The sequence below is a fragment of the Rhodamnia argentea genome, chromosome 1 (genome assembly GCF_020921035.1).
Source record: "Rhodamnia argentea isolate NSW1041297 chromosome 1, ASM2092103v1, whole genome shotgun sequence".
In the NCBI taxonomy this organism is placed as follows: domain Eukaryota; kingdom Viridiplantae; phylum Streptophyta; class Magnoliopsida; order Myrtales; family Myrtaceae; genus Rhodamnia; species Rhodamnia argentea.
The window spans coordinates 5,214,614-5,226,785 of NC_063150.1; the positions used below are offsets into that span (position 1 = coordinate 5,214,614).

The 12,172-nt window shown below is 39.7% G+C and overlaps 2 protein-coding genes across 2 annotated transcripts; both read right to left on the bottom strand.

Annotated features, from left to right (window-relative positions):
• Positions 1-899: 899 nt before the first annotated feature.
• Positions 900-3,045, bottom strand: LOC115753321 (40S ribosomal protein S8-like). Its single transcript, XM_030691890.2, has 5 exons — positions 2,941-3,045; positions 2,740-2,812; positions 1,566-1,896; positions 1,234-1,403; positions 900-1,144 (listed from the first exon to the last, which is right to left on the bottom strand). The coding sequence occupies exons 1-5, from the start codon at positions 2,942-2,944 to the stop codon at positions 1,060-1,062; spliced, it is 663 nt and encodes a 220-aa protein (XP_030547750.1). The 5' UTR covers positions 2,945-3,045; the 3' UTR covers positions 900-1,059.
• Positions 3,046-5,382: 2,337 nt separating this feature from the next.
• LOC115753302 (FK506-binding protein 2) lies at positions 5,383-8,484 on the bottom strand. The gene is made up of 6 exons (XM_030691855.2): positions 8,319-8,484; positions 8,161-8,207; positions 6,914-6,976; positions 6,657-6,747; positions 6,055-6,159; positions 5,383-5,678 (listed from the first exon to the last, which is right to left on the bottom strand). Exons 1-6 carry the CDS (start codon positions 8,383-8,385, stop codon positions 5,590-5,592), a joined length of 462 nt encoding a protein of 153 aa, XP_030547715.1. The 5' UTR covers positions 8,386-8,484; the 3' UTR covers positions 5,383-5,589.
• Positions 8,485-12,172: the final 3,688 nt, after the last annotated feature.

Genomic DNA, 12,172 nt, shown 5'->3' on the forward strand with positions numbered 1-12,172 from the left:
CTTGATTTAAGACCTAAATTCAAGGTCAACTTCTGCTTTTGATGACCTAGTTCTAATTTGCCCCCAGAAGTTCGACCAAGGTCGGATTTGACCGAAATTCCATCGACTCGTATAAATAAGATATTTCCATATTTAATTTCACCACCTCTACAGTTAATTCATACTGACTTGAGAATGTGCCAAGATAATGTCATTTGGTTAAAATGGTGGAGGTCCACACGGGCCAATTTCTTTCAGGAATATGTATTCTACAAATCAGATGATCAGAACAGAGCATGATTTCCAAGGCCGTGGCGTGATATGAGAAGAAAAATAGAACTTCAGAGACAAACGCGAGTCAAACTTCTGAGGTACAAGTATCAAATTAGGTCTAAAGTTGGAGACAATCTTGGACCCACTATCAACACAGGCTCTGCAGTAGAATCGGGAGGAGCCGGAAAGGACACTGTTATGGAGTCCCATTACTGAAGTGGACCATCATCATCGACACCTTTCATCTCCCTAATGTTGCAATGCGGTAGTTTGTCGCAAGCTACCGTAATCGGGAAAAAGGACAGTCCGATGGGTTCACCATCACCATAATCCGCAAAACCTACACTCACTTAAGTCAACACCATCACTATCGACACCTTTCACCCCCTAATGCCGCAATGCTAGATAAACACGACCTAACTTTCATCCAGGTTGAATCTGCTCTAGTTATCACAAAGTACCATGTAATAAAAAGTTCGGCAAAACAGAGAGGATCGAGAAGAAAGGTCCAGTGCTAGAGAAGATACATAGTAGAGAAAAGTAAACCTCTTCCAGTTCTAATTACGTCACTTCCATCATTTTGTTTCTTTTAGACGATTTCCTCATGCAAGTATTTGTCAATGTCTTTAAGCAACAGCATTGGTGGCGCAAGAGAATAGTAATCTCATAGTCTGAAAGACAAGCTACAAAAATGACATTTTGGCCACAGAGGCCTCAACTTAGCAGTTCCGGAAGAAGGGATCAAAAAAATTATAATCCAAAACAAGCTCTTCAAAATGGTAGAGAAAAACAATAAAAATGGTACACTCAAGCTGCACCAGCTCCCGCCTTGCCCTTCTTCCTCTGGATCTTCTTCATGTAGAATTCCAGCTCTTTTCCCTCCAGAATATACCTGAAGTAGGGCGTAAATGGATAAAGGATTTGAAGCATGAAGAAACTAAACCCATAGGTAAATCAACCACGTGAACATTATGCACTTACCCATCAGCTCTGCCACATTGACCTGGTCGGGAAGAAATGCAAGCCATCAACCTACCAGATCCAAATTGTTCTTCGATGTGTGGATCAAGTTTACGGTCATTCTGGCGCTTCTCAAGCTTCCTCAAGACATGAGCGCTCTTCTTTGTTTCCTCCGCAGGCTCTTCGCCCTCCTGTCATTTCACCAATTCAAGAAACCATCACATACATGTAAATAGATAAATGAGTTCTTGAATTTTTCAGAAATATGGCATTGTAGATCATCTTGTATAATTTTTTTCAGAATTTAGAGCCTTCCAATTGGGATATAGTTCAGAAATAAGATCTTATATTACCTCAGTAGCTTCTTTCTTGGCAGCTGTCTTCTTCTTCCTACCAATCTCGACACCATAATGCTGGAGGTACCACTGTTTAAATGGAGCCGCATCAACCTGAACAATTGCACTCTTTACCAGGGTCTGTGTTCTCACAAGCTCGTTGTTCGAGGCATTGTAGACCACATCAAGGATACGGGTCTTGCGGGTGACAGCCTCGCTACCCCATGAGTAATTCCCTGTGTCCAGTCTCAGGGCTCTCCACTTGACATTGCCTCCTCTCACACGGATTCTCCTCACTGTTTTGTTGCTTGAAATTTTTGTGTTGGCTGGCTGACGACCCAACTCGTACCTTCATAAAGCAGCAACGAAAAATGAAATAAGTATGAATGCTTTCTTGAACAGGACGACAATATCCATGAAGAATTGATCTGCAATATCTCACTATTTTCAAAGTACATGTGACTTCTTACGACAAGATCCTGAGCAATATACTAGCAATAAGTTTGTCTCCTAGCATGACACTCGGCAACCACATGGTCTTGCAGAAAGGCCAATGACACACGTTCCCTTCTTTCACGCGGAGCGAAATGAACAACCTCACAATGCTCAAATAATCTACGACCAAAGCAAAAGTTGACAAAGCACCATCTCAAATTCCCCTCAACTAATGGGTTTGAGAAAGAACAGGACACTGAAACTCAACCTTCATGATGGATTAATGATCATGCCACAAATGAGGCTGGTGTGACCCATAAAGAGTGGTACTACATCCTCTGGCTACACAAGCCGAAATTCAATGGCACTGATTACCATTTAGGTATCCTAGACTAGCAGAGCGACAACAAAACATCTCCCACCATATTTATCAGAAGAGACCGAGAATCATCCGAGCAGGCAGAAACCAAGCAATTATCAACCCCAATTCGCACTCAATTAATTGAAGCGTGCCCGCTAAAAAGGAAATAAGAAACCAGAAACAGATAAATTATCAACCCCCAATTCGCACTGTGCATTTTTCCGCTACCCTAACGCCAAATCCCCGCAACCGACCAAAGGCCATAGACCCGTTCGGAGAACTAAAACACATTCCGACCAGGAGAAGCAAACTAAGAACTAGCTCAAGTCAGGAAGCGAATATACAAATGAAGACACGAGGATGAAGATCGAGCGAAAGAGCGAACGAGAGAGTTACTTTCGCTTTTTCCTCCAGGCCTTCTTCTTGCCACCAGTGGCCCGCCTCTTGTGCATGGAGTCCCGAGAGATACCTGCGTCACGAAGCGAGCGCCACCGAAACGCGACATTGAGGACCAAATCCACAGAACCAAATGGCAGAAAAAGCGACGATTCAATGGCGACGTGAGGGAGGGAGGGAGAAGGAGGTTGAAGATCTCACCCATTTTTGGCTGAGTGGCGGCGGGGCTTCTCTGCACTCTGCTTCTCGGCTTCACTTACCAAAACCCTAGCTACGTCCATCACCTGCATCTTATAGGGTGCTTTACTGTGATGAGGGCATTATCGTCATTTTACCCATACAATATCACCATGCCCTTTATTGGTCACCATATATGTAAATAAGCAGTTTTTCCCGTCCGCCTCTTCTCATGTCATATTCATAAATGAAATCGTTTCGATGATTATAGGAGAACTTTTTTTTTTTTTTTGAAGATCTTTTGATTAGTAAAATAATTACATTTTACTCAATTATAATGCCTAAAAAATACAAGCTTTCTGTCAAATCTCAATAGGATCAAGTATTTATTAATAGAATTTAATTAACGAGTCAATATTTGAAACATATGATCTTGGAATATATTCACTAGAAGTCTTAAAACTTGTCACAAAAGTACAATTGAATCTTAAAACTTACAAAAAATAAAATTGAATCTTAAAACTTGTCAAATTAATACAATCGAGTCATTTCGTTAACTCCGTTCAATTTGGCTAATGAAAAATGCTAACGTGGCTTCTTTTTTTTAATATTTTATCTCTCTTACGTGGCGATCATGTGATTAAAACGACAAACGTTTTGGTCTGTATCTGATTTTTAATATAATTTTTATTTAAATTAATTTAAAAAATAAGCTAAAAAGAAGAAGAAAGAAACTTGGAAGACTACAACATGCGGCTGGAGTGATCCCCATCAACGGCGAATTGCATGAATACAACATCCTGATCAGAGTCTCGCAAGTCCTATAATCTGAGAGCTCCTCATCTTCTTCGGGCTTTGCGTGTGCAACGCCGAGTCGCTATATTATGAGGAGTTCATCCTGTTCGTGGCCAACGAAGATGAGCTCGTGTAAGACCGGAATTACTTCATGCTCCCTAGTTGAAGCTCCGGCACCGCCTGACTAGCCTCGGACATGGCGGCCAAAGGCAAGTGTCACAACGTAGAAGGCGGGGGCCGGCGACCCTCTGTCCCATTTGGATGAGGGCCGCGGCCCTAGCCATTGGTCGGCGAGGGTCGCCGGGCCTTGGCCGGGGCCCAACGACCACTTCCCCACCACCGTTGGCCATTCTCGATGGTGGTGGGGCAGCGGTGGCAAGGGCTGTAGAGCCCCTCGTCACTAATATGCTTATGTTATTTATTTTTGTTATCTTATTTTAAAATTAATTTAAATAAAATTTATACTAAAAATTAGATTCAAACTAAAATTACGTCGTTTTAGCCACGTCATCGCCACATAGGAAGGAGAAAACATTTAAAAAATCACGTCAGCATTTTTCGATAGCCAAATTAAACGGAATTAATAGTATGACTCGATTGCACCAATTTGATAAGTTTTAAGACTCTATTATACTTTTTGCGTATTTTTAGACTCAATTGCACATTGCTAACAAGTTTTAAGACTTTTAGTAAACATACCCTTCAAATCTTTTATATTGTTTTTGTGGATTTTGGAATTGGATATCAATTAAAAAACGACAGATGCCTCTTTAAATCGAAAGCGAATATTCAACTTACACCGTATTAATACGTGTTGATGGAATTATCTTTCTTATGAATCCCCCACTCATAGTTCTAAAGATGTTATATCGGATTGCAATTGTTTCATGTACATGGATTTGCACATCGCAAAATCTTCTTTTGATACAAGACATTCAATCCTCTTGGACCACCCTACTAATCTCTTTGCAACCTCAACCGAGCAAGAGGTCGTCGAAAGTGGTGTCGAGAAAGTTACATTCATCAAGATTTGAACTCACAAGTCACGATTGAACATTGACTTTCACCCGAGATTTTTAGCAACCTAACACAACTGGACAATCTCAAATCTCCGATTTTTTTGGAATTTACGCATCAACAGCTCATTTGCAATTCTCCATGCATATAACACATTTCGCAGATCCTCATAGTGTGAAGATTGCACAGTATGCCGGGGCCTTCACTTCTCGGTCGTCTTCTTTGGATCGGACAAGCTCAGCTCGGTTGGGGCCACTAACTTGTAAGAGAAAAGGGCAAATGTTTGACTATGAATAACCGATGATCCTCATCCCTATACCAGTCCACACCATCAACCCATGAAGAAGCAGCACAATGTTTCAGTCCAGTCATGCTGCAGTCTCCAAAGTTTCAAGTCTTCCCGTACCTAGAAGATGCCTAGAATATTGGAAGATTCTACTTTGTCCTCCAGGAGGTTTTCGGTACAACTAAAGGGCATACAATTACTTGTCGAAATCAGGAAAAAGAGGTGTGAACTAATCAACAATACCACGTATGCATCCTTCTTATGCACTCGGTAATCCTAATTACCTGCCCCCAATGGACATGCACAGAACCAAGATACATATTGTGTGCACGTAGTTAGCATAGAGGAAGGGAATGAAGGAGCGCCGGAACTGTCTAGTAAAATAAAATAGCTATACTCTCGGCAGCTCGAAAATGAAATTATGGAAGTACAACCTGTAAGAGCTAAAACCAACTTGGTAGCTATAAGCTGAAGGCAAAGCTCGTTGTTTTCTAGTTGAGCAAGATGAAAAGGCTACCATAAAGAAACGAAAGGGGGGAGGTTTGCTAAAGCTCTTGACAGGAAAACAAACCCATCTATAGCTCACTGTCATCCACGGTTGCATCAGGAAGTGGCTTTCCGTTCACAGAAACAAGCTCAGTGTCGAAGATGAGTGTTGCTCCACCTAGTACAATTCACGCTCAAGTTTCAGGTTGAATATTTTGTAAAGAATGCATGAAGATATGCAAACATCAAGTCTGTGAACATATGCAACTATTTACGATGCTAGACGATGATATTTAGTTCAAGAAGACATCATTGAGGGAATATCATCAACAATAATCCTCCAGCATTTACTGAGCCACATTAAAGGGAAAAAATAAGCATGAGAAGATATCTGTTTCGTTCAAAGTATTTGTTTCTATATCTAAGTAGTTTTCTCCCAAGTTACCTAAAAAAAATTGTTTATGACTCTCAAAGGTCAATTACTTGTCATGCTAAAGCTCAGCACCATATTGGCAAGATAGTCTAAACAAGAGAGGACAGAGGAAAATTCCTACCAGGTATAGTCGGTGGTGAACCCTGGGCTCCATAGCCAAGTTTTGCAGGAATTTTAAGCTTTCTCTTCTCACCGACACACATACCCAATAGTCCCTGGTCCCATCCTGCATAAAAGCAAAGAAACTCAGATAGTTAGTGACCATTATCCACTAATCTACCGACACAAAAAGAAAGATACAGCGGCCACAATGAGGTTCGAGTGCTCTCTAAATAACTTCAAGTTTCATAAGGACATGGAGATCAGGCCTTGGCTCCACGCAAGACAAGTAATAGGATTACCACCCCTCTTCTGATAGTTGAGAACTTTGGTCACCAATTTAGGGTGCAGAAAGTAAGATAAGATGCTTCCCGCTAGCCCAACAATAGATCTTAGTTAATAGAATTTGTCCAGTTAATTTTCATTTAGGGACTAATCGCACTTATATCATTAAGAGTACTAAAAGAAAACAAATATTTGCATAAAAGTACGAATGACTCTGGAGAGCTTATAATATCAGTAGTCTGATCAGATGCGTTAAGCTATCTGGAAAGGAGTTTGTACATAAGAGGGAATAAATTTTAAAGCTAATATAAGGTTCACATCTGACAGAACACCACTGACCTTTTATTACTTGACCACTTCCAAGCTCGAATTCAATGGGATCACCTCTTTCAAAACTGGAGTCGAAAACAGTTCCATCAGTCAGCTTTCCCTGCCAACAATCACCAGAGTCATCACTTACTAACGATAGCCAAGAATGGAATTGCTCAAATTAAACAACTTGACACAGTCCTTATATTCGGATTTTCCATACAGATCAAGTACTTGGACTAACTGCACATACACAAAGGAAAGGCCTGAATGAAGCAAAAATTTACCCGATAGTGTACTTTGACTCTATCACCTTTGTGAGCCTGGACATCACATTTTTCTGGCTTGTACTGTACAGACGAAAACAAAAGTTCAAGTACCAAACTATCAAATTAAGACATCTCAATAACAGGTTAGTAGTTTGCGCCATGCAGAATCATGAAATAATAAATGCTTCTCCTGCAAAGTGTTAGTTCATATCGTAAAAATGATATCGGTTTTCCCCCCTGATCAATGAAGTGCTATAGTTCTTCTTTCACTTAACTCATCAGGATAACCATATAAATCAAACACAAACTAATGTTATGATTTGATTGGTGAAACCATTAGCATCAAACCTAACCCAAATTCCAAATTAATGCATCTCAATGTACTCTGCAGTGGAGCATTTACATGAATAAAGTCCGCAAAACTACATCATCTTCATACATGTCGTTTAGCAGAAACTAAAACAAGAGGGACAACTCCAACAGGTAGACAGTTGGACAAACCATGCCATTGTGTCATTTATAACAAATCAATAAAGAAACAAACAGCCTCACTCCTGTAGTAGTGGCATTTATACAAGCAAGCAAGGCTGCAAATGAACTTACATAAATTCTCAGTTGAGGATAGAAGAAAGAACCCAAATGGAACTCGGGTACCATATGCAGTGCATATCCAGGGACAGGAGGCCAATTAACCTCACTCTAGCTAAGTCATCACTCTACATGCTCTTAGCCAAGCAAAGAGAGATAACATTGGTATTTAGTTTTCTACCATGTAAACCCAGGACCTAAGAGAAAACTTAAGTAGCTATAATGACAGAACCACTTGACCAATAATATCAAAAATCCTAGTTCACATCTCTGGAGGACAGCAAAAGAGCACAACGAAGAGATTGTAATTCCCTATTCAGGACAGAACCTAGATTTTGTTCCGAGTGATTGGCACACCTAAACACAAACCTAATGTGAAAATCTCACACCCTTAAAAGTCAGGTCTTGATTTCCTCTCGTGCAAATGACCGGCACAAGAAAACGGGAAACTATCAATTCGATGACCTCGCATTGCCTTCTCACACGAATACAAGGCAAAAAGAAGCGGCCTTTATTTACAGCACAAAACCCATGCCGTGAAGCGTCTGCAAAAGCGAATAAGACACAAAGCAGAGCATGTTTCTCTACAAGAAGATCCGATCTTTGACAATAAGCTAAAACCCATTAAGAGAAAACGACGAACAAGCGGAGCGACGCAGAGTTGCGGAGGGGTTCACCTTCACGCCGATCTGCAAATCCGTCACGTCGCGGGTCTTGGCATTAGCTGCGAGTTGGGACATCGCAACGCTCAATCAGGCGCAACATGATCACATTTGCATGCTTGTGTTGCTCATCAGATCTAGAGGAGAGAGAGAGAGAGAGAGAGAGGGGTTACCGAGAGCCAAAAAGAGCACGAGAAGCGTAATGGAGAGAACGCTCATGACGCATCTGCTGAGACCCATCTCTCGAGTGCACCAATGCCAGCCGAATCGATTGCTGGTGAGAAGAGAGACAGACAGAGAGGAAAGCGAAGAACTGAAATTGCCGAGCGAGTTTCTGAATCGACCGGGCTTCGGGGTCTCATTCGTTGCGTTGAGCTGATCGTTGGAATCGCTAAGTCACGAAAATTGCACACGCGATCCCTGAATTCACATCTATTTCCACTTGGGCAACATCTCACTATGACAATTCCGATTTGGGAAAAAAACACCAAAATCCTAAAATATGCTCATTATGACACATATATCCTAAATTTTTTTGTGACACAAAAAATCTCCAAACGTTCACCCATGTGATATATTTACTCTAAACTTGTACCCATTTGACAATTTAACCCAAACTTTTTTTTATGACCCTAAAAATCCTAAACTCGTACCTATTTGACACATTTACATAAAAAATTAGAGTAAATGTGTCACATGTCTATAAATTTGGGATTTTTAGTGTTACAAAAAAATAATTTGAGGTGGTACAAGTTTGAGATTTTTGGTATCACAAAAAAATTTAGGTTAAATGTGTTACACGGATAAAAGTTTGAAATTTTTGATGTCATAATAAAAAATTTGGGATAAATGAATCACAATGAGTATAGTTTATAATTTTTGGTGGTGATTTTTCTTTCGATCTCTTAAAAACCTTTGGAATTATTTCCAAGCAAAGATCACTTGCGAACATACTAATTTGTGAATTTTTCAGTATATCCTTGTTATGATCATAAAGCAAGCCGCGGCATCTTTCAACGATGGCCCGCCATGCCAATGAGATGTTCTTGAATTGGGAAGGTTACACACATTTGCCAAGTTTCTTCGAATAAAAAGGTTTTAAGCATCCGATGACAGAAAATTTAAGATGCCATTAGATCTCATGTAGATTTTGAAAGACGCTATTAGAGATGTCAATATGGATCCATGACTCATTTTTTACTCATATTTTATATAAATAGGTTATTAGCTTTTAGAGGGTCTAATAAAAATGGGTCAAAAAATTAAAGCAAATATGATAAATAAAAAATAGGTTACACCTAAAACCCATATATCGTAATCCATTTTTGGCCCGTAAAAAAGTTAAGTCATCATCGTATTTAGGTTGGGTCACAGGCTGCCGACTACCGCTACCCACAACTGTTGATGCTGGCCGCCGCCCACCCCTACCGCTGCCCACCGCCCACCGCCCACTTACCATTGCCCACAGCCCACTTACCATTGCCCACAGCCCACTTACCCCCATTGCAATCACCTGCCACCGCTGATGCTTGCCGACCACCACCTGCCCGCCGACCACCACCTGCCCACCGACCACTACCCACCACCACATTACGAAGAAGAGACCACCTTGTCCGATGACCCTGTTCTTTTTTTTTTTTTTTGGGTCCAAATCCGACCCTGTTCGACAGATGGTAAAGTTGGGAATCAGTGCGTTCAAAGTCCAGATCGCCGACGTTCAGCCCCGGCATCGCTTTCTGGGGCCGAACTCCAGAGATCTTGGATACACATTCTCTACACGCGAGTTTATCGAGAGAATAACGAGAGGAGCATCATTTTCCAACGTCTGCCAGAAATTTGCCAAAAGCCGTAATCATTAAATGACAATTTTGACTGCCTATGTGGGGCCCGGCCCAGCCAGCAAAATAAAGAGACGAGAAACAAAATAAAAAAAAGGAAAAAAATTCAAAGAAGAAAAGAGAAAAATACAAAATGCAAAATCGAAAAGAAAGTGCGGGGCTTGCTTCTTTTTGCCCAGTAGAGACAGAGCAACAAAGGGAGGCGAGAGAGAGAGAGAGGCGTTCCACAAAGAGGAACGCACGCAAAGGAGAAGGAAAATGGGCAGCGGCTTCCGAACACGTTTCGATGGCCAAACTTTGTCGGAATCGAGCGGCGGGCTGCGGTGGCTTTGGCAGGCAGAGGTGGCGGGCGGGAGACAAGCTCGTGCCTGGGCTCTCTTGGCTAATTCAGGAAACTGCCTCTTAGGGTATGATTAGTAATGCTTCTATTTTTCTGTTTCTGTTTTCCGAACAAAAAAAAATAAGAAACATGTTTGATAATGTAAATGATTTTGATTTTGATTCTGTTCTCGGGAATACTTTTGGTTCAAAAATAAGAAACAAAAAAAAGTTGTTTCTAAAATAAAAAAAAAGGAACACTTTTGAGAATAAAAAATGCAACGATAGTCTTTTTTTTTTACGTTTGTCAAGCGCCCGCAAGGCGTGGGCCAGGTCAACTCGACCCTATCCGGATAATTTTTTAAATAAAAATTTCGAAAATTAATAAAAAAATAGAAAATGATTTAAAAAATAAAAAAATGGAAAATTCATAAAAAAAATTTAAAAAAACTGGAAAAAAATCAGAAAAAATCTAAAAAAAAAAAAAAAAATCAAAGATTAGGAGATGGATCATTTCAACTGGTCAATCCTATTTTTAACGATTTTGCCTTTTGATTTCTCCCAAATGATGATTTTGCCCCTCATGGGCAAATCGTTCTAAAAAATCTCGAAATTCCAAAAAAAAAAAAAATCTCAAAAAATAGGAATTGGTTCCATTCAAGTGGTCAATCCTTTTTTTGGTGATTTTTCTTAAGCCTTGCTTGATTTGTTATCGGAATACCATGTTGCATCGGTGATCATATGCATAGTAATCAAGGGTAAAACCGAGCCACCTATGTGGTAGAGATGAATTTTATTCATTTTGATCAATAAAAGATAATTAGAGTCACCTCTTTCATCCTTAACATATGCATAGCCTCAAGAGAAATATGAGAGAACAATAATTTTAGCGTATTATCATTCCAATAAACAAATTTGAAGCATTTCTATTTTGGCCAAAAAAATGTCATGGTACAAGATGATCGTAATTGTGGATATGAGGAATGTCATCAAATGTGACTATGTAATTATTTGATTTAAACGATAAATTGGGAAGAGAAATTATTTTTCAAAATAAAAATTTTGTATAGTTATCAAACGTATTCGTTCTTTAACTTATCTAGGGAATAGAATCAAAAAAATTTTAATCGAAATTTTTAGATAGAAACGTTATCAAACGTGATTGTGCGTATGTACTCTAAAACTCAATTCGGGGACACTTTTCGAAACGGAACATTGGCGAAACGAGAAAAAAAATTTTTCATTCTAATCGATTATCAAAGTTTTTGAACACATTTTATAACGCAAGAGGAACATTTTTGCAAACGTTACCAAACAAGCCCTTAGCTTCTAGGCTCAACCTTGAAGCTCAACCCTCAATGTGCTAGAAATTTTTGATTCACAGGTTCAACCAAAGTGGCAAGTGAAGAGTATCTTGAACAACATCGTACTACCAAATTAACAAGATGATTCTAGAAGTTTAGGAACCATACTTGGATGAGAAGAGGAGAGGAGAATTTAGGGACTTATTATATAGAACACTTCACACCATGCAACGGCTAGCGATGATGGCATTATAGAGGTTTTATATTAGTGTATTTTGATAATATGAATCAAAATGGATAGAGTTTGTGTTAGTTACGGATCGGATATGAATCATTAAATAAGAACGAAAATGGATTAGAATGATCAATATGGGTCGAATCATATTCAACCTAAATCAAATCCGATCCGATTCACCCATTTGACACCTCTAGACACGAAGTAAAAAACAAAACAACCAATCAACAAATGAATATTTAAGCCATTTTTATGATGCTTTTGATTACTAAACTTACAAATTTGAGGACTTATCTCGATTGATTCACATTTGCAAGGGCCTATTTTTACTA